Here is a 22,643-nt window from a genome sequence, read left to right on the forward strand (position 1 = left end):
AATCCATCGAGTAGTTATTGTTTCTATAACGAACATATAGACAGACAGACGAAAATTTTACTGATTGTATTTATGGCATCAGTATCGATCACGAATCACCCCCTGATAGTTATTTTGGAAATATATTTCACTAGCGAACTTCGTCCGCGTGGAATTTAGTTTTTTACAAACCCCTCGGGAACCATGGATTTTTCCGGAATAAAACGTGTTAATCCAGGCTATAATATATCTCAATACTAAATTTCAGCTAATTCGGTTTAGTAGTCGAGGCGTGAAAGAGTAACAAACATATATAACATCAAAATCATCAGTTTTCGCAAATCTCGGGAAACCATGGATTTTTTTTGGGATAAAAAGTAAGTGTGTTAATCCAGTAAAATCTATTTCCATTCCAAATTTAAGCCAAATTGCTTCAGAAGAAGCGACGATAAAGAGTAACGAACATCCAAACATCCATACAAACACGGGTTATTATATACCTACAAGGAGGTTTCAGCCCCTATTTGTTAAAACTGAATATTACTAAGAAATAAACGATTATTATTATTATTATTATTATTATTAACTTTCGCGTTTATAATATTAGTAGGATGTACAGAATTCACCTTTTCTACAGATTTATTATATGTATAGAAGATATACATACTAAATAGGATAAAAAAGGCATAAAATATGTTCTTAAGTACTGTAATTTCAAGTCAAATAATACTGTCTGTTACGTACATCCATTTAAGGATTAAACGTGACATCGAAAACTTACTTTACAATCGCGAGGCCAGCAGATCGGTACGTTTGCGAGAAAAAATCAAGCCAAACAAAATGTTTCATATTCAAAATAAAAAAATATATTTCCAAACCATAAATACACAGTAGTTATGTAATTACAGTGACGGGATAACTAAATATAGGATAAAACAAAACAATGCGATATTAAAAATTACACAGAATACAATCTTACAGTATTTCGTTTATTTATAAATTTATTTTTAATTAAAATTTACAATATTACGTAAAAACTAAGTGTATATTATTAGATCTGAGGGATGCTTTGACACCTACTCTAGGTGAGCCTGTGTCGTAGGTGTCATCACCGCCCAGGAATCATCCAGGAGGAAATGTAAATCAAAATAACTTTTAGTGGCAAATAAACACTGTGACTGCAAATTAGTGAAATTAGTGTATTGTTATTAAATTTTATAAGTGCTACATTAAGATAATAGACAACGAAATGGTTTTAAAAGTGGATTTCGAAGCGCAGACTCCAACTGTAAGTCGGTTGCGATCAATTACATCACAGGCAAGTAATATTTAATTATTATTTTTAATAATTAATTATTTTATTTTAATAGCAGGCCCTCCCAGTACTCGAGAAATCATTTTGTTTCCTCAAAATCCTCCTCCTAACAAGTTAGCCCGATTCCATCTTAGATCGCATCATCACTTACCATCATTGTAAGATTGTAGTCAAGGGCTAACTTGTAAAGAATAAAAAAAAAAAAAACTTACATGCAAAAAATTATTTTCTGAGGTAGGTAAATTAAATCCTACTTTTGAAAAAGTGCACGAAAATATGGTCTATACTAATTATAAAAGAGGACACATTTGATTCTTTGTTTGTTTGTTTGCATTGAATAGGCTACTAAACTGATATAAATAGCTATTAAACTGATTTGAAAAATTCTTTCACTATAACCAAGTACTATAGGCTATATATACTATATCTTATCCCCTTATTCCTGCGGGAACGGAAAGAATGCGAGTGAAATCGCGAGGTTCTGCTAGTCAATAAATAAAAAGGCGAAACGAAAAAAATATCTTAAACCTTTTTGTTACCTTCTTTTTTCCTTTCACCTGAACTCGATTTTTGGTAATTTTATTTTAAGCTAGCGGACGCCCGCGACTTCCTCCGCGTGGAAATCAATGTAAACTGTCAAGCCCTATTTTACCACTTTTAGGGTTGAATTTTAATTTTTTTTGAATCACATTATATTTCTTATTTTTTTTTGATTTATGAATAAATTTTTAAAACTGTAACTCTAAAACTGAAGGACTTTCCATACAAACTTTCAACCCCTATTTCACCCCCTTCTCATTTTATTTTCGCAATAAACTATAACCTTCTCCGTATTTCGCAATATCCTATAACCTTTTCCGTATTATGGTCTTAAACCGTGCCAAGTTTCATTTGAATTCATTCAGTAGTTTCGGCGTAATGCCCCAATAACAAAAAGATACGGAAAAAACATATTTTTATATCGATTATATAATGCCCCCCAACAAAAAAATTCAAAAATATCTTCAATGTACAGAATGTACAAAATGTATAGAATTCGTATTATAAGTATAGATTCTAGATGGCACTGGCCTACTTTGTGCCACGCTAACGTTTGTTGTTACAAATGGTATAAGTAAAATCTCAAATTGCGAATAAATGTATAGAATTCGACCAGTTTTATTATAAGTATAGATACAAACTTTCTTTTGCTGTTTTTTTGTAGTAAAGACACAATAGAATCATGACAATATTAGCAAGCTAAAGGCAATCATAGCAAAGTGATCCCTTCCGGGCGGGCTAACTATTTAATAAAGGACCTACTTCTAGAGATACGGGAAATAATGATAGCATACACAGACTCGAATGCCAGCGACTTCGTCGGCATGGAAACACTGAAAAACAACAAAAATAAATCAAATATTAATATATTTTTATTAATAGTGTTTTTTTATTATTAACCGACTTTCAAAAAAGGAGGAGGTTATATATATTACACGCTATAAATTAGCTTCACTTGTAACTATGTAAGTATGTAAAAAAAACTTTGAAATCTTATTTTGACCCACTTCCCGGTCTTCGATTAGGATGAAATTTTGCACACGCTCTGTATTCTGATGACCATACATGACTAGAGAGCCGTGATAGCCCAGGTACCTTCAACTTTTCATGTGCATTTTAAGAAATTAAATATGACGTGTCTCAAACGGTGAAGGGAAAACATCGGAAGGAAACCTGCATACCTGAGAATTTTCTGATGATGACTTGATATAAAAAGATTGTACAAAATGTTAATATTTATAGATAATTTTAAAACAAATAAGTAGCTGTACTTCTGAATACCAAATACTCAATTACCATGAAGGTTGTGAAATGACCTTTTTATTTTTCTGGTTCAATTATCTCGGAAGTAAGGTAAGTAAGGTTGGCGCAGATTTCTTATACATACGTATTGAATGAATTTACTCATCTGTATAATTAATTAATTTGTTTTTATTCGAAAAAAAATTAGAAAACCCGACTGCCTAACCTGCTTGCACCTAAATTTTTAAAGGCGATTAATAAATAACGGTTTTCTAATTGTACCTTTTTTAATATAGCCATGATAAACCATTTTGAAATCCTTTTGATGAGCCCTTGAATTTGATACCCAACTCACAATATTCGAAAATATATTTTTTTCACCTCGAGTATAGCGTCTCACAGTCGGTGTGTTGTTTTTTTTTTTAATTACACTTATCTAAGAACACTTGGTTTATTAAGACAAATCTGACGATATCTTAATTACGTAAATCCGTTCAGCGGTTTGGAAGATATGAGATAATAAAGAATATTACATACATAAATATACATACATACATACAAAATACGCGCGAAAAACATTACCCTTCTTGCAGTCGGTTAAAAAATACCTATTGCGGTTGAAATACTTGCCATCATAATCTATTGTAGGAAATATAGTAATTCTTTAAGGGTTACTTGGGATATGCGGGGACTTGAATGAAAAGGGGAGTGTTAGTTAACTGTCAAAGGCGCATTTAACCCTACACACAACGTTCATACGTACACTATTCTTACAGTTCATAGCATGTTTGTCATCATATCTGCTGTTACTGGATCTGGGGCTCGCAGTAAACTTCTCGACAATCATGATGCCTGCTCTACTCAACGCTAAAGAAGGTTTATCTCTAACTGAAACACAGGCGTCTTGGTTTGGTGAGTCGTTAATATTTAATTAATTCTTAAAATTAAGTTTAAGAAAAAATCACACTATACAGGTCAATGTTTGTTATCGCCGCATTGCAACGACTTGCGGTACGGACGGCTTCAGTGTGCCTTACACAAGAAGATATGTGGTATGCTCGTGGCGTTCGAGCCGTCCACATATCTTCTTGTGTAATTCTTATGGTTTACTTGGGATAGGCGGAGAGAGTGACTTGAGTGGAAAAGGGGGGTGTTTGTTAACAGTCAAAGGTACCTTTAACCCTACACACAACGTTCACAAGTGCGTCACATCACTCAAGGTCATTCTCTGCCATTCTAGGGTGTATTTTGTTTACAGTTTGATTTATTTATTAAGTTGCCCTGACAAATGTTGTAACCTTTGTTCGACATTAATTTTCTTATTTTTGCAATCTTTTGAGTCAGCTAAAATGTTGGTTTCACAATCATCATTTTTAGCCGATGGATGTGGTGATGGACCGCTGGACAATAAGCTTTTTGTAAAGACTTTCTAATATCACAGCATGCATCCAGCTCCCTGTTTCTCGATTGAAGTCATCGGTCCACCTAGTGGGTCGATCAACTCTGCGCTTAACGATATGGGGTCGCCTTTCTAAAATGCACGTGGCACATAAAGCCGTTAAATGGAGTTTCAAGGTGTTCCTTGAAACTCCATTTATCGGCTTTTCGAACTATGTGCCCCGTGCATTTTAGCTTCGCGAGCTGTAAACATAAGTATGTAGGTAGATAACTTGAGTGCGGGTCACCTAATTTGTGATTCGATTATGCAGAGATACTTCGGACATAGATAGTTCCAATGCAATGTAATGTTGATTATTTAATGTTTTGAGAACGCTTACATAGTTAGAAATGAAGCTAATATGCTTCACTTCTAACTATGTATGTGAGAAAATCTTGGAATCTTAATTTAACACACTTCCCGGTCTTCGATTAGTATGAAATTCTGCACACGCTCTGAGTTCTGATGACAATACATGGTTTGAAATCCTCCCCCATGATATGGGGTTTGGCTGTCAGGAATATGAAAAAAATAGTCACGCAAATTAAATCCAATATGGTGGAGGTCCAAGATGGCGGACAAGCTCTTTGAAATGCACCCCCCATTATAGGGATCAAATAAAAGGGTTCGCTGTCAGGAATACCAAAAAAACTCTATTTGTTATTTTTAGTGTGTACTAAAAGCGTGTGTTTTTTTAGTTTTTTAAACTTATATTTTTTTCATGGTTTTCAGGGAGTATGTCCTTCTTGACTCAACCAGCTGGAGCTTTGATGTCTGGTCCGATAGTTGACTTCTTCGGCCGGAGAAGAGCTAACTTTATCTCAAACATTCCGATACTGGTGGCGTGGATTCTTATGTACTTCTCCTGGAACCTGCCTTCTCTCTTCGCTGGCAGTGCTTTGTTGGGGATCAGTTTAGGGATCATGGAAGCACCTATCAACTCATATGTTGGGGAAATAAGGTAAAAATTAAAACAATTACTCGTTTTTATATTTTCTGTCTTATCTCTTATTATCTATTATCTACTTAGATACACGTTGTTTCTTGTAAGATATTTCTTTTGTGTGTAGAAATATGTACTCTAAAGTAAGTATGCTAAACGGTCATTCAATGGAAAATGGTTACGTCGTCGTTAACGTAATGATCTGCATGAATTGCAATTTGCACGGTTTCCTTAGTTTTTATGTTTGTATATAAGTGTATAGGAGAAAATTTCTAGACAATTGCAATGTCACTTGATTATTACATTTAATTATACCGGTGCGCGGTCGTCAAGCCTTGGGACCCCAACGCCCATCGGCTCTACGAACTATATGCCCTGCCCATCAATCACTCCAGCTTCGCGACTCGGTGAGCTATGTGACTTTGGTTCTACTGCGGATCTCTTCATTTCTGAGTCGATCACACAGAGAAACTCCAAGCATAGCTCACTCCATCGCCCGCTGGTGACTTTGAGCCTTCTCATGAGGTGACTAAGTCTCGGATCCGTAGGTTGCCTGGCCGGTACTGGCAACACGCTGGCCTATATATATCGTAAAAAGTCTCTAATAGTCATTTTTTTAAAGAATATTTGTCATATCTTTTTAAATATGACCAGTATTCCCATTCCACTCCAACTAGTCGGGAAAGACTGTATTAGGAGTGGGCACGACAACAGACCAATGGGGAGGGGATCGTACCACCATCACTCGGTGGTGATCCATCAGTACGAGGAGCACTCTGCACTGTGAAGCAGTTCGCTGCATCACCTCGGAACCTCGGAACTGTCGTTGACTGGAGGAGCGTTGCGTTCATTTGTCTCATCGCACCCATTGCTCCGATTCTATCTTTACAGTGACCCGTCAGTCCGAGGAGCACTGTGTACTGTGACGCAGTTCGCTGCATCATTGGGCATCCTCCTCATGTACTACCTCGGCACTGTCGTTGACTGGAGGAGCGCTGCGCTCATTTGTCTCATCGCACCCGTTGCTTCGATGGTCATGGTTATTTTTGTAAGTTTCTTTTTTTTATTTATACCATGGTAATCTCTGAACTGCATCATTGGTCCAGTGATTTGACTTCGGATCACGAGAGTCCCAGGTTCGAGTCCTGGGTCACACTATTAAATATTGAGCTTTTCTTTCTTTCAAGAAAGTAAAAATTCCAAGTCCGGAGTTTAGAGGTTAGTGATGTTACACCCGGAAGAATAAAAGATAGTGATCGTTACTAACTCAAACATCGCCGTACTACCCTCTGATGGTTTCTACGTGACATTTTGCCGGGTGGATGCTTACCACTAGACCAGACCTGGACCAATTAAGAAAACCTCAATAGCCCAGCCGGGGATCGAACCCAGGACCTCCATCATGTAAATCTACGGCGCATACCACAGCGTCACGGAGGCAGTGAAAGAAAAAAATATATATTATTCAACTACCCTTTTGCGCTAGAGAAGTTCATAGCAAGTTAAATAAAACTTTTTAAAATTCTGTTTATATCTCAGGCTCCAGAAACCCCAGTATGGCTGCTAGCGAGAAACCGAGAGAAAGACGCACTGAAGTCCCTCTGCAAAGTCCGAGGCTGGACCTCACCGGAGCAAGTTAAGGCCGAGTTTGATGGACTCAACACCTACAGCAAGAATATGCCGAAGTGTGTAATATGCTGCAACACGAACCAAGAGCAGAAGACATGCAAACACGAGTCCATGAACTGGTTTGTCAGGTAAACTACTTCGTTAAAATATATAATAATTTATTTATTTTGCTATCATCCGCGAAAAGCCAACGAACCCATGCGAGAACGTCACCCAGGTCCGACAAAATGCACTTTGTAGAGTCAACATCTCCTGAGGATGCTCCGGTTTCGGAGTGAAACGTACGTAGAGAGTACTATATGAGCTAAAATATAGAAGATACATATATCCTGTCACGACACTTTATGTAAAAAATGATGTGTTCTGCAAAGTTGTAGTACATTATTTTTTTCTAACATCAATAGCTTTTGCAGCGCACATGTAAACAAAACTTTTTTACACCTTGGGTTACATTATAGGAGTTTCAGGAAGGATCTCTAATTTTTTTTTGAAAATATAATATAGCCTACCTCGATAAATAGCCTATCTATCACTGAAAGTATTTTTCAAATCGGGCCAGTAGTTCCTGAGATTATCGCGTTCAATCAATCAATCAAACAAACAAAGAAATAAAGAAACAAACAAACTCTTCATCTTTATAATATTAGTATAGATAGTAGATATAATAGATTGGTAAAATAACAGTAGAGGGGATTTACTTGCGTAACCTGAAAGAGCGGAAGTACTCAACAAAGCAATAATGCAAAATATCCCCCTATAAATTGTGATTTAACTATTGTATAAATTACACATAGATTATGCTAAAAGAAAAAACTTATATTTTCCTTTCGGAAAATCCCTATTTAGCACTCAAATTAGTGCTAACTAACTCCGCTGTACACAGATTGAATTCGTTGTAATCGTATTAGCACTCTTGAAGAAGATTCCGTTTTCCCTTTATTAGCTATGGGGATGCCCCATACATGACCACTATAATGCCGAATGTATTTAAAATAGGTGGAGTTATTTACTATGGGTCAAAACCAAAGTATTTTGTAATAGATATAGATACGAACTTACAGTCCAAAATTCTTTCAGAAGAAAATGTTGCTTCAATCTTAAATGAAAGCATATGATGATGATATCAAATACTAAGTTGGTTATAAGTATCTACCAATACCAGCCGTGATAGCTTAGTGGATGTGACCTAAGCCTCCGGAGGGTGTAGGTTCGAATCCGGTCAAGGGCACCTTCAACTTTTCAGTTTAATTTTAAGAAATTAAATATCTCGTGTCTCGAAAGGTGACGGAAAAAACATCGTGAGGAAACCTGCATACAAGAGAATTTTCTTAATTCTCTGCGTGTGTTAAGTCTGCCACATTGGACCAGCGTGGTGGACTATTTGGCGTAAACCCTATCAATCTGAGAGGAGACTCGAGCTCAGCAGTGAGCCGAATATGGGTTAATGATGATAACTGCCTCATTGGCCCCGTGGTTAGCTGGTTCAGCTACGGACAATGAGGTCCAGGGTTCGAATCCCGGGTCAGGCCAACAAAAAACAAAATAGGTTATTGGGATTTTTCTTACAAGGAAAATCTTAATAGCAGCCTGGAGTTGGGAAGTTGGCGGTGTTAGTACACCCCCGTGCCTCGGAGAGCACGTAAAGCCGTCGGTCCTGCGCCTGATCTCTCACCGGTCGTGTCGGTCTGCCGTCCCATCGGATTTCGAGAGTGAGGGAAGAGAGAGTGCACCTGTGCTTGCGCACACACTTGTGCACTATAATATCTCCTGCGTACATGGTTAATCTCACCATGAGATTAGCCGCCGTGACCGAAAAGTCGGTCGGGAGCATATTATTATTATTATTATTAATGATGAGGTACACAGCATGACCAAAATATTACTGTAAGCCTCTATGAAAATTAAAAGTAATGCCTTCATTTATAAAATTCCAAGTAGCATGATGTTTTTTATTGAGAAAGAATTCGGAACTTAAGCTAACTAATCCTAATAACTATACAAATCCCACCATGCCCACGTGAAATGGTGGCAAGAATACTGGCTACATTTCCGAGCTGGACAGCTGATCCTTTGCGCAAAAAATGAGCCAGCCCTTCTGTCACCAGTCGAGGCAACTAGCCGCGGTGAAGTGATTCGGTAAATTTTTTTGGCACTGCGACAAGGGTCTCCAAAAGGTGCAAATATGATGATGTTATGACTAATTCAATTGTTTCAGGCGCATCCTAACAATTAGGTATGTGATGTTCTGCAAAGAAACCCTGAGGCCACTCTCGCTGGTGATCATGTACTTCCTCTTCTTCGTGATGTCTGGACTGGTGCCCATCCGACCCAACATGATCAACCTTTGCGGTGCTCTTGGCATGACGGGAGATGGGAAACACATTGCGGTATGATTTCAAATCGAATTTCTACACTAACATTCATAGTTATCGGCTTATAAGTCAGGCCTTCCTTAAAGGAGATGGGTTATAGAGCTTAGACCCACCACGCTGCTCCAATACGGGGATAATATAGCCTTCATCGATATATCTAACACTATCTAACACTGAAAGAATTTTTCAAATCGGACCAGTAGTTCCTTAGATTAGCGCTTTCAAACAAACAAACTCTTCAGCTTTATAATGTTGGTATACTATTGGTAGATTTCAATAATGCTAACTTTAACGAGATTTTTAATTTTTAAAAATCTCGTCGTTTTATCGTGGTATGTAGCCGTTTAAATAACATTCATAATGAACAACCACGAAATAAGTTTAAAATCATTAATACTAACTTTCATCGTTATCAGCCTCAGGTCAAGCCTCCTTCAAAGGAGTGGGACTATGGAGCTTTGACCCAACACGCTGCTCCAATGCTTGATAATATTAGTCTATTTAACGATCACTATCAGATGTTAATGATATACACTGGAGCCGACGGCGTAACGTGGAAAGTTAAAGCACCAACTTCCTAACACCGAGCTGAGAATTTTCTCCATAAACTTCAGCTCAGTGTTTCTAATACTGACCTAATAGTGATGCGAAGTCATATGGGCTATACAGAACCAACGAGGCGATTATAAATACTAACTTTAATCGCTTGAATTTTGTTTACTTCCATTCAGGACTACTCCCCTAAGATGGCGAATTGAAGAAGCTGTTCATAAGTGCCCCTTAAATTTTATTTTAAAAACCGTCTATATCGCGAACTAGTAACCTTTTTTCTCGCAATATCTATATAACCTACTCAAGTAAAAGTGAAATCTACATCATTACTTGGACTACGATGTAGATTTTTTTGACTTTTACTTTAATTCGCCATCTTGGGGAGAGATCAATCAAGGCATGAATCTAAACTAATATTATAAAGCTAAAGAGTTTGTTTGTTTGATTGATAGCGCTAATCTCAGGAAGTACTGGTCCGATTTGAAAAATACTTTCAGTGATAGATAGCCCATTTAACCAAAAAAAACCGAAACATAAACTAATCAATTGTATTAGGAACTAGCGGACGGCCGCGACTTCGTCCGCGTGGAATTCAGTTTTCACAAATCCCACGGGAACCATGGATTTTTCTGAGATGAAAAGTAGCCTATGTGTTAAAGCCTATCCAGAGTAAAATCTATTTCCATTCCAAATTTCAGCTAAATCGCCTCAGTAGCCGCAGCGTAAAGGAGGAAATACATATACACACACACACACAGCCTTGAAAAACTGAATTCCACGCGGACGAAGTCGCGGGCGTCCGCTAGTTCCTAATACAATCGATTAGTATTATAGATATGTTTTGGTTATCTATCAAACTTCTGTAACAATATGAAATAGCAGAATTCGATAACCATAAAACACCTAACCAAACATCAACACACATACTATAAAGGTGCTAAATTCATTTAAACATAAATGTGTTTAACTTTCAGTTCATGGTCGGACTCATCACCTTCATAACAACATTCGTCGTCATCGGCCTGATCAAAGTTTTCGGAAAACGCAAGCTTTCGATTGCCTCTCTTCTTGGAAGTGCGATCAGCTGCCTGTTACTCAGCATATATGCCAAGAGAAACCTGGACGGCTCCGTGTCTTCATATGACCCTTCTACGTTTCCGACCCAGACTAGCTTCGTGCCTGTAATTTTATTGTATTCATTGACGGTATTCACTGGATTGGGTATTCCATGGGTACTGCTTGGTGAAATATTTCCTTTTAGGTAAGTGTTACTGATTAAGTCATTTATTAATCTAATCATTAAAAAAATCTCTAATAAAGCAGCCTCGTTTAAACAAAATTACATTTACCCAAAAACAGAATTTGCTTATGTCAAATAAAATAAAATAGGGTAGTGGCACCAAAAGTTGAACGGATCCCAATAGATGAACGTTTGTGGTAAAATCCTGAAAAAAAAATTAACTACTCTAATCTGTGGGAAAAAATATTGCATACGCGTTGTATGCAATATTTTTTCCCACACATAGCAATGTTTCACTATACGCATAAAAACATCGGCAGTTGTGAGTCGCACGCGCTTGTGGGCGGGCGTATATATGTATTTAGTTAAGAATAAAATTAATACCTATTTTATTTTTTCTTTATTTTTTATTGATTAAGAATTTTCATTCTTTATGTCCAAGTTACAATGCCTGCGTGTAAATTTCAATAAGTTTTATTCTAATGGAAACACCCTTTTAATCTGAATAAATGGTTACCCATTGATAACATTACCCGTGCCCGTGACAACGTGTATCCAGTATTTCAGGATGATCGGTGAAAGCTCAACAAACAATGACGCTGCTTTTCACACATATAATACTCGTATTAGTTAGGATAAGGTTAAACATAGATCATCTAACCTTTACTTACAGTATGTTTTATTTTCTCAACAGAAGTCGAGCCTCAGCCCAAGGCATCTCCGCTGCAAGTAACTACGCATTCTCTTTCATTGGTGCAAAAACTTTCATCGACTTAGAGACCAATTTCATGATCTGGGGAGCTTTCGCCGTGTACGCAGTGTTTGGCTTTTTAGGCACCATTTACTTGTACTTCTTCTTACCGGAGACTGAAGGAAAGTCGTTGCAGGAAATAGAGGACATGTATAAAGGGGAAATGAGGATTTTCGCTGACGATCCAATCATAAACTGTGTCAGAAGATGTAGGAGATGACAATTTTTAAGACGTCTTTACCATTTATTAACTACAATAAAGGACTACTAAAGTATGTTGTATGAAAACTATACTCTACCCAGGCCAGTGGCGAATGGTATAATTTAGATTCCAGATGCCTACAGTACAACAATGATTTTTAGAGGTACCTCGACGGGAATCGGCTCACATGAACTCTTCGCCGCTGCCGTTCAAATATATTATCATTGAGATTATCCAAGTTTTATGGTGTTTTAGGAGATCTCTGGATCTACTTAACCAAAATTCTTATACCACCAGAAAGCCACATCATTTGTAAGTGTCATAGATTATATTTTAGTGTTGTTGGCCTGACCTGGAATTTGAAACCTGGACCTCAAGTCTCAACTACATCCAAAGCCAAACGGACTTCCCGAAATAGATTGACTATAGTTAGATGTATATATGTACCAATTAATGTATTGTTTAATTACCTCGCAGAAGCTATAGTTTTAAAATTAAAAGACATTTTTTTAAATTAAAGAAGAAAATATAAAACAAAATATCGTTTTCAGAGTTTTAATAAAAAAATATACAAAATCCCTACCTAACCTTTTTTGTTACCAAATTACTATTGACATTGTTGGCCCTGAAATTCAGTTGAAAATTAATTTAACTATATATTCATGGTCTTTCGAATATTCTTCTTAATCGTACAGTCTGGACAGAGTGGTCAATATTTCTCTACTTTTGGCTGTTGGCTGACTTATGGAAACACTCCATCATCGATAACATGCCTTAAATTTCTATCTCTGGACAATCGGCTCAGTTGGCTGGATAGACCATATTTCAACGGCAAAAAATTCAATAGTTTGTTGGCAACTAAAACACAGCACCTAGGCAAATGTGGCACTGGCCCTTACAGTTCTATATGTTTACAATTTTATTTCGATCTAAAAGTAATAAATAATAATTCATTTGACATACCAAAATCAATAACAAAAGTCTGAAAGTCTTATACCTAATCACTTTGTATAAAAAAATGGCGGTCATGGGACGCCCGGCAAATTTGAAACTTATGTATATGCGGTGCACTTAAAGCATCATGGCATGACAACTAATGGCGTAGCTACAAAGGGGCTAGACGGTTTAATGCCACGGGGCCCTCAAGATAAAGGAGCCCTGTAATCCTTACCTCGAAATCACGATCGAACTGATCTTCGAAAACAAGCTGATAAATATTTTTACTTAATAAAAACTAACCCCAAAAAAATGGGTCCCACTACCATCTAAGCTAAATGGTAGTAGGGCCCGTTTTTTTATTTCACCAGGGCCCTTGTTTACCTAGCTACGCCACTGATGACAACGTCATGCTGTTTGCCGTCTCCGCATTCTAGTCCATTTTGTTTTCCAACTCAACGTTATAGTAGGTATACATACACACTAAAGGAGTCGTGTGCGGCGACGCAGTGGAAGCATCATGGCATGTCAACGTCGTGCCTTTTGCCGTCACGGCGTTCGAGTTGATTGTGTGTTCGAAGTGTTCTAAACAACTAAATTAATATAGTAGGTATACCCACAAACTAAACGACTTAGCGTTGTAATGGAAGCATTGTCATGACGTCGTGCCGTTTGCCGTTACAATATTTGAGTCAATTTTACTGCCTAGGCACTATAAGTACACCACACAATAAATGAGTCGTGGCGGTGTTCTGGAAGCATCACAGTATGAAAATATTGTACCGTTTGCCGTCACAGCATTCGAATCAATTTTACGGCACGCCAATAGGTGTTTAACATAAAAATATAATTATATAATTAAAGTACTAAAGCGAAGGATCCTCGACCCTTGCGATGAACAACGGAATGGCAAACTGCGTATCCCACAGCACAGCCAAGAAGGGTCTGTTAGCTCGGAACGTCGCTGATGGATCGTCGTAAGATAACGCAACAGCTGCGAAGCCCGTCGCAGCGGATGCCGACAAACCTTGCTCGTCTACAGACAAAAAGCCAGTGTGGATGGCGTTGGTGATCTCTGGGGAGTGGGTGCGGAACGTACCGATACGTGTTAGATCAGTTTGACGCGAAAATATTCCTGTTATACCCATCTGAAAATGAGAAAATACAATATTATCGTCTCGGTAACTTAATTAATAACACTCTATACTACAGCCTTTCTTGATGAGTACTGTTTACCAACAAAGAAATTAGAAATGTAGGTAGAAAATGCATGTCATTTCATTACTTATTTATTTTAAATTATGTATGAATTGTTTAATAAATGTTCAAGAAAGGCTGTATAGGTCTAGTTTCCATTTCCCCTTTATCAACTTATCATACTTTTCTATAGTTAACGCCAAAAATCGAGTACCCTCTGAACACGAGGCCTATGACTGAACACTTGCACAGTTCAGCATTATGCAATGTCAGAGCTGACTCAAAGTTTGGCGCATTATTATTTACTAGCGGACGCCCGCGACTTCGTCCGCGTTGGTTTTCAGTTTTTCACAAATTCCGCGGGAACCATGGATTTTTCCGGGATGAAAGCCGGTAGCCTTTGTGTTAATTCAGAGTAAAATCTATTTCTATTCCAAATTTCAGCTAAATCGCTTCAGTAGTTGCAGCGTAAAAGAGGAACAAACATACTTACACACTTACACACAAACTTTCGCCTTTATAATGTTAGTGTGATAAAAAAAGCCATACGATTACAGATTGATAAATTAGTATGACATAAAGTAGAGCCGTGATAGCCCAGTGGATGTGATCTCTGCCTCTGATTCCGGAGGGCGTAAGTCCGAATCCGGTCCGGGGCATGCACCTCTAACTTTTCAGTTGTGTGCATTTTAAGAAATTAAATATTACGTGTCTCAAACGGTGAAGGATAAACATCGTGAGACAACCAGCATACCTGAGAATTTTCTTAATTCTCTACGTGTGTAAAGTCTGTCAATCCGCATTGGGCCAGCGTAGTGGACTATTAGCCTAAACCCTCTCATTAAGAGGAGATTGGTGCTCAACAGTGAGCCGAAATTTGTATGAAAAGTGTATGCAAACTTACCAATTTCAAAACAGGAACCAGATTAGTGTCTGATTTGATAGTAAACTTCGGTATCTCCAGCTGGGTTTCGATTTCTTCGAAGTTGTGGTAACCGACGAGCTTGTTGTTGGTGAGCGAACCCAGAATGGTGTTAACGTTGGAGAGTTGGTGCGGCAGTATCAATATTAACGAGTATTGGTGTCTCTAAAAAATAACATTTATAAATTAATATCATCAACATCGTTATTAAGGCTCAGGCCAGAAAGGGCGAATTCGCCACGATTCTCTCGCGCGTATTACGCGCGGCTGTTGCGTCAACGAGGTGCGTTCCATCGCGCGAGTATTTGGGGAGGAATACAGAACGAAACATGGAGTTGAACGTGCACTTGCTCTAGATATCGCGCGTTAACTGGACGCAACAAGGCGTCCCTAGTATCTCGACTCGCGCGCAATACGCGCAAATTACGTGCGAGTCGAGAGTCTGGCGTAGTGCACGCGATTTACGCGCGTATTTTGAATTCGCGCGATGCCTGTGAACGCGATGTATCGATGTCTAGTACAACAACGCGAATCTGGTCCGGGGCATGCACCTCGCAACTTTTCAGTTCTGTGCATTTTAAGAAATTAAATAGCACGTGTCTTAAACGGAGAAAGAAAAACATCGCGAGGAAATCTGCATACCATATAATTTTCTTAATTGTGTGTGAAGTCTGCTAATCCGCATTGGGCCAGCGTGTTGGACTATTGGCCTAACCCCTCTCATTCTTAGACGAAACTCGTGTTTAGCAGTGAGCCGAATATTGGTTGATAATAAGTATACCTCTTCAGAAAGCCCGATGTCCTCTCGGATTACACCAACTTAACATCAGGTGAGATCCCAGTCAAGCTTTAACTTGATATTAAATAAAAAAAAAAGAATACTAACCTCAAAAGGCAATACAACAACGCGAGCTCTAGTATCTTGTTCAATACCAAATTTGAATGCATGTCGCATACGCATGAATGGGACAGATTTCGTTTCTCCGGTACTCAAGTTGAATATTAAATTCTTTGTTGCCTCCTTTCTGAATTTAGTTTCCCATAGTCCTTTGAAATAGACAGCGTTTGCTATCACTATCTGGGTATTGTGACCGACAGCGTCTGTAAACAAAACGTTCCTTGATTAATTTAATTCCTAAGACCTCGATAAGTCGAAATTTTCTTTAACACAGAGACTCCTCCTTTTTGGAAATCGGTTAAAAATCAAAAGCACAGAATAAAGAATATTAGTAACCTATAACGAATAATAATATAATATAAGCCTATTTTGAATAGTATTAAGTATTTAAAAACTAGCGGACGCTCACGACTTTTTCCGCGTGAAATTCAGTTTTACACAAATCCCACAGGAACCATAGTTTTTCCAGGGTAAGGGTAAGTAGCCTATACGTTGCTCCATTACGTCCTCAATCTTCCAGTTAAAGCCCCATTAAAATCCGTTCAACCGTTCCAAAGATTAGCCCGGACGAACATTTATTATGTTTAAGTACCTACCACTAGAAACATTACTATTAGCACTTGATAAAACACGGTTATTTTGAAATCACAGACAAACATTTCAATTTTAATTATACTTATTGAGTAGCAGATGCCTCGCGGTTTCCACCCGCGTGGTTCCAGTTCCCGTAGGAATACAGGGATAAAATATAGCCTATAGCACTCAGGGATAGTGTAGCTTCCCAACAGTTTTCAAATCGGTTCAGTACTTTCAGATCCTATTCAATGCAACCAAACGAACAATCAAATCTTTCCTACGTACTCGTATAATATTAGTTTATAATTATATAAATTTGTTTACCATCCATACAAAGTTTACCAGATGGACTGACAAGTGAGTCGCGGGAATTCGCTGGATGCAGGCGGCTCAGGATCATGATGTTTGGAAATCCCTACAAAAGACCTATGCCCTCCAGTGGACGTCCATCGGCTCATATGATGATGATAATGATGATGATATGATATAACTTACTGGGTGGTAACAGATTTTCGATCCTCTGGTGTGTTTGAATGCTGATCCACTTGTTAATTTGGTTGACAGCCCAGGCAGGTCGGGAGAAGTCCATCAACGTCACTTCGCTGCCGAAGTTCTGGACGGCACTGTCTTTGAATTCGGGGTTTATTTCGAAACCGTCGCTCACGAATAGGTTATTTGACACGGTGAGGATGTTTCTTGAGTTACGTTTCTGTAGAATTAAACAAAAAATAAAGAAATACAGATAATAAAATAATTTGACTTAACATCGGACAATCTTCTTGGACCAAGGCACGTTTGGAACATTCGTAACTTTAATTTTAAGATTTCGACTATTATTACCACCATTAGATTAAAATAAATTATGACATAATCCTGACCTTTCAAAAGTGCTTGTTAACTAAGCCTAATGGGGATGATGACTAGGTTTGAATATATTGATTTTTATCATACACTCGGGTAAATAAGGTCAATGTTAACTCATTTATACATAAAAAGCAAAGATTGGCTGGATATTTGCAAAATAAACAAGATTATAAAATTTCAAAATCTATTAAAAATCTTTTATCGTAATTAGATGAAAATTCATACAGTTTTAGCTTCCTTACATTAAATGGGACATTTTTTAATACATGAACGATAAACATAAACGCACAAATAACAAAGATATTAGTAATTTTGTTTGAACGTCCATACAAATCTAACGATCATTGTGTACCTACGACGTCATTAAATCGTACCATTTTGTATGGAGCGTTTTTAAGGGATCCGCGGCAACATCGCAAATCTGACACTTTAAGTCCCTGTAGCTCTGAAAGTAATGATCGCAGATACCCTGTTACTTTTACAAAATTGCTTTACTATTAGCATACTCTTAATTTATATACAATTTAAAAAACTGTTACCATCCCTATTGAAATAAATGAATTTTGAATCCCATTTTATTTTTTCGTTACTCAGAATCGTTACAGGTATAACAAGAGAAGATAAAGGACAAAAAAGAGATGGTTGGACTGCAGGAATGTAGGTACCGCCGTATCTATCGTATCAATGATACGGGCCCCCGGACTACACCCTTACGTGCGAAATCAAAAATTTGTTGGTGCTTTCCGGGGGAAAAAAATAAAAATCTGCAGAAACGACAAAAGTAAAAAAGCAATATTTTGTGTTGAAAGAGTAAGTAAATAAAAAACTAAAGAGATTTTCGGGATTTGCCGCTCGTCTATTGGGCCGCCAAACTAATTTTGATACAGGACCCCTCTTAGGCACGCTACGCCACTGGGTTGGAGTGTGTAAAAGAAAAAACTCGTACGTAAAGAGAGGAGTAATAAAAGTTTGACATATTTTGCCGAAATAACTAAAGTGAGAAAAGGTCATGGATTATTATAATGACTCGTTTCAGTATATTGGCGAATGAGCTTTTTGCTATGAGATTCGCCGCGAAATTATTATAGCGAAAAGCTCCAATCTTGAGAAACTATCGCTTCATTTGGATCAAGGATCAAATAGCGAAGGCAGTAATCCTCATAATATTATAATTATAATATCTTATAAAAATACACGTACAATGTGAATTGTGCAAATATTAGAAAGAACTTGTACCATAGTACCTAAAGATAAGTGTTTTGTTTAGAAACTAGATTTCTCGCTAAAATCCTATTGCTCGGGACTTCCCGCTAGTCGCGACAGTTACAATGATGACGACAAAAATCCGAGAAATCCAATTACTGTAAATTATTGCGAAAATAACTTGCATAATAAAAAGGGCAATTACAAATATAAGTATTTTGAAAATAAAATAATAGAAGTATTCTTAAATCTTAATAAACGTTTACATTTAACTGAATGAGTGTGGGGTTTTGGGGATTTATTATTCTTTTACGCAATATGTTTGGCAATATATGGTTATTTTTACATTCTTACTACACTTCGCGAACCTGCGAGCCAACATGTTGCACCTGGCCGACAAAGCCTCTCTTTCTATGTCTACCTGATCCTCAAGCAGTGGCGTGCACTTCATATATGCATTAAAGTACTGCATACCCTATGAGATTTTTCTCTAAAGACAGCAATATTCTGTGTGGAGACCCCTTTAGGATCACATCAGTTTTAAGTATTTTAATTATTATTTTTATTATTTCTCCTTCCTTTGATTGTGTATTCTGAGTAAACTTCTCTTTCTTTCTTTCTTTATGCTTATCAAATGCAATTTTTCAAGTTTGGTTAATTTTTTCTACTAGTGCATACCGTGACAGACAACCTAATGCACGCCACTGTCCTTAAGGCACTTGTTTGCACAAGGTTCATAGAACAATATTCTTAATAAAACTGTAAAGTTCAACTTACTTTCATATCATACGTAAGTCTCCTATAAGTGGGTGCCGTGACATCGGCCGTCATTTGCAATGACTTCGTAATCTGCTCCTGCGCATCGCCGAACGTTCCTTGCTGGAGGAGGGCCAACACAGTCGCCACAGATGTCGGCGATACTATTAAATTACCGGTTTGTAGATGATTCACACTCTGGAAGTAGAAAGAGGTTTTTAAACGAGATTTTCATACGACGACAGTTCTTGTGCATCATTGGATTAATAATTATGTGCGCATTTTGGATTCCCGGCCCAAACTTATTTAAAAATTACGTAGGTATTACAATTAAGTCTCTAAGTACTGAAGAGTACGTTAGCACTGCTAAAGTATATAGACATAGTAGATGTACCTACTGTTTTAATAAGAAATTAGTAATTGTATAAAAAAGTCTGTTGTCACTTAGAGGAATATTTTTTGCATTTCATTAGTACACTAGCTGACGCCGCGCGGATTCACGCGCGTGGTACCCGTTCCCGTAGGAATATGAAGACAACATTATAGGCTATAGCCTTCCTCGGTAAATGGGCTATCTAACACTGAAATAATTTTTCAAATCGGACCAGTAGTTCCTGAGATTAGCGCGTCCAATCAAACAAACAAACAAACCCTTCAGCTATATAATATTAGTATAGATTAGATCGTTGATCATATACTTTGTCAGAGAAGTAACGTCTAGTGAGGGAGGTCCTTATCTAATTAGTCTGAGTCCAATTACAAACCTACTCATCATTATTTTTCATCCTATTCTAACGATTAACTACAAGGCCAGGCCTTCGTCCTTATAACCTATAGTACGTACCTTCATCAAATCAATTCCAAAAGTGGTGATAGCATATGTGACATTGTTCAATTGTTCCACATCAGTTTTACCAACTCCCATAAATCTTACGGGGTTAAGGGCTATGGGTGATGCGTCATCGTTGGCTTGTATTCCATTAAATCTGTTGTTATCAACACTGAGACTTGCTTGTGGGATTTCATTGATTGGTATACTGTTACTATTACCATTGGGTATGCCATTGATACTGTTGGGTATACCGTTACTGTTACTCTGTGTCTGTGGTGGTTTGGTTGTTCTTCTGCTGTTCAGTAAGTCTTGGATGTATTTGTCGTAACTTTCTGTAGGGTAACTTATTGGGGAAGCGTCGAAGTTTAGAGGACTAAACAGTACTCTCTGTTGGTTTTGCCGGAACTGGGCTTCGACGCGCAATGCCAATGTGCATAGAGCACATATTACTGGAAAATATAAAGTCTCATTAAGATAATTTCCCAAGGTGCTGGTATGGCGACCCCGCATAGGAATTTTTCGACCCTCCACTAGATGGGACGCTGAATGCGGTCTGAGACTGGTGTGGAAGGTGTTTGAAAGTCTACCAGAGGCCTATGTCCAACAGTGGACGGCCATCGGCTGATATATTCACATATATAGGTCTAAGTTTAAAGTTATAGTGTTGAGGATCAGGGTTAGATTCCCAGCTCGGGTTAGGTCAGAATGCATCGTCACTAATGAGAAAGCAGTAAAGGGCAAACTAATAATTAAAAAAAACAACATGGAATAAGTCTATGGTCTATGTTTGTCGTTCACGTTTTGCATTAGGTACTAACATTCCCAGTTCCCACATATTGGACCGAGGACATCAAGCGGGTTGCAGGGAGCCGCTGGATGATCGCGGCTCGAGACCCTTTAGTTTGGAAGTCCATGCAAGAGCCTTATGTCCAGCAGTGGACGTCCATCGGCTGATACTGATGAAAAGTCACCCACAACGATTACAGAGTTACAGTAAATGTTGTGTTAACGAGTTGGAAAACCACGTCAAAATTCAGCTAATATTCACTCAACCCGGTTGCATCAAGCTTGTGATCATAAATAAAAAAATATATCATCATTATCAATTCATATTCGGCTCACTGCTGAGCTCAAGTCTCCTCTCTGAATGAGAGGGGTTAGGCCAATAGTCCACCATGCTAGCCCAATGCGGGCAGACTCCACACACGCAGAGAATTAAGGAAATTCTCTGGTATGCCGGTTTCCTCACGATATTTTTCCTTCACCATTTGAGACACGTGATATTTAATTTCTTAAAATGCACACAACTGCAAAGTTGGAGGTGCATGCCCCGGGCCGGATGAAACCACACCCTCCGGAATCGGAGGCAGAGGTCATCTCCACTGGGCTATCATGGCTCAAAAAAATATAAATAAAACTAAAAATATTGCAAAAAAAAAAACATTAAGAAGCGTTCGAGGTACAAACTCGTGTGGCAGGTAGCTATTACCGATTTACTTCCTCATTTAAACCACTTTAACGTAAAGTTAAGTTAAAATTTTTAAATAGGTAGGTAGTATTTATATTGAAATGCATACAACTAGCATATTATGTATGTTAAGAGATATTAAGTAATTTGTTCAACTGTTTTCCTCAACCATAACTATAGAGTAGTTGTAAATAATTCTTCTCAATTAAAATAATAAAAACCAGTTTCGAAACTATACACTGAAGTAGGTATTGAATAATAATACTCACTGTAAAATCCGTGATTCTTCATGTTTTCTCACATGTGTGCCAGGGATTAAAACCAGACTTTGTGCCCTTCTTATATATTATATTAGCGATTTTTGTTTACAATCACAACAGAAAACAATCGTCCCACTTGATCCTTGCTTCGTTACTGAAGATTGAGATTAACATGACCGTAGGTACAAGTTTATCGCTATATGCGTCGACATACTTCAATAACATGGGATTTTAGACTTTATTACATTTGGATTACGACGCTATATTGGTTGAATTATGTCAGTCGCTTGTTGTGAAATTAATGTTGTGCGAACTTTGTGGTTTTTCCCAAGACATCAAGTTTTCTCAGCGCCGCAATATTATTTATTTTTAGTTTTGATCCGAAATTATTATGTCGTACGTCTTATTTTATTGACCAGCGGTTATTCATAGATACTAAATTACCAAATTAAGTACCTGTTTTTGTTTTTTTTTATCCAATAGCGTGACGTCTCCAACAGACGAGCAAGCGCTGCACACTTGTAGGCA

The 22,643-nt window shown here is 37.8% G+C and overlaps 2 protein-coding genes across 2 annotated transcripts; one reads left to right on the plus strand and one right to left on the minus strand.

Moving 5' to 3' along the window:
- Positions 1-766: 766 nt before the first annotated feature.
- Positions 767-12,276, plus strand: LOC112053548 (facilitated trehalose transporter Tret1-like). The gene is made up of 8 exons (XM_024093001.2): positions 767-1,297; positions 3,853-3,988; positions 5,247-5,475; positions 6,349-6,505; positions 6,997-7,214; positions 9,302-9,473; positions 10,985-11,271; positions 11,945-12,276. The coding sequence occupies exons 1-8, from the start codon at positions 1,229-1,231 to the stop codon at positions 12,219-12,221; spliced, it is 1,545 nt and encodes a 514-aa protein (XP_023948769.2). The 5' UTR covers positions 767-1,228; the 3' UTR covers positions 12,222-12,276.
- A 1,049-nt stretch (positions 12,277-13,325) lies between these two features.
- Positions 13,326-22,285, minus strand: LOC112053549 (leukocyte elastase inhibitor). The gene is made up of 7 exons (XM_024093002.2): positions 22,125-22,285; positions 20,400-20,836; positions 19,577-19,753; positions 17,228-17,441; positions 16,145-16,359; positions 15,241-15,423; positions 13,326-14,287 (listed from the first exon to the last, which is right to left on the minus strand). The coding sequence occupies exons 1-7, from the start codon at positions 22,144-22,146 to the stop codon at positions 14,006-14,008; spliced, it is 1,530 nt and encodes a 509-aa protein (XP_023948770.2). The 5' UTR covers positions 22,147-22,285; the 3' UTR covers positions 13,326-14,005.
- Between the last annotated feature and the right edge of the window lie 358 nt (positions 22,286-22,643).

The sequence above is a fragment of the Bicyclus anynana genome, chromosome 22, assembly GCF_947172395.1.
Source record: "Bicyclus anynana chromosome 22, ilBicAnyn1.1, whole genome shotgun sequence".
In the NCBI taxonomy this organism is placed as follows: Eukaryota; Metazoa; Arthropoda; class Insecta; order Lepidoptera; family Nymphalidae; genus Bicyclus; species Bicyclus anynana.

Excerpts from the sequence above, each read along its gene's own strand:
- LOC112053548 (XM_024093001.2), top strand. The coding sequence starts at position 1,229 with ATGGTTTTAAAAGTGGATTTCGAAGCGCAGACTCCAACTGTAAGTCGG. Across the intron at positions 6,506-6,996 it reads CGATGGTCATGGTTATTTTT|GCTCCAGAAACCCCAGTATG; the intron begins GTAAGTTTCTTT and ends TTTATATCTCAG. Across the intron at positions 7,215-9,301 it reads TCCATGAACTGGTTTGTCAG|GCGCATCCTAACAATTAGGT; the intron begins GTAAACTACTTC and ends CAATTGTTTCAG.
- LOC112053549 (XM_024093002.2), bottom strand. The coding sequence starts at position 22,146 with ATGAAGAATCACGGATTTTACA. Across the intron at positions 16,360-17,227 it reads CGAAAATCTGTTACCACCCA|ACGCTGTCGGTCACAATACC; the intron begins GTAAGTTATATC and ends TTTTGTTTACAG. Across the intron at positions 14,288-15,240 it reads TGGTTCCTGTTTTGAAATTG|ATGGGTATAACAGGAATATT; the intron begins GTAAGTTTGCAT and ends TCTCATTTTCAG.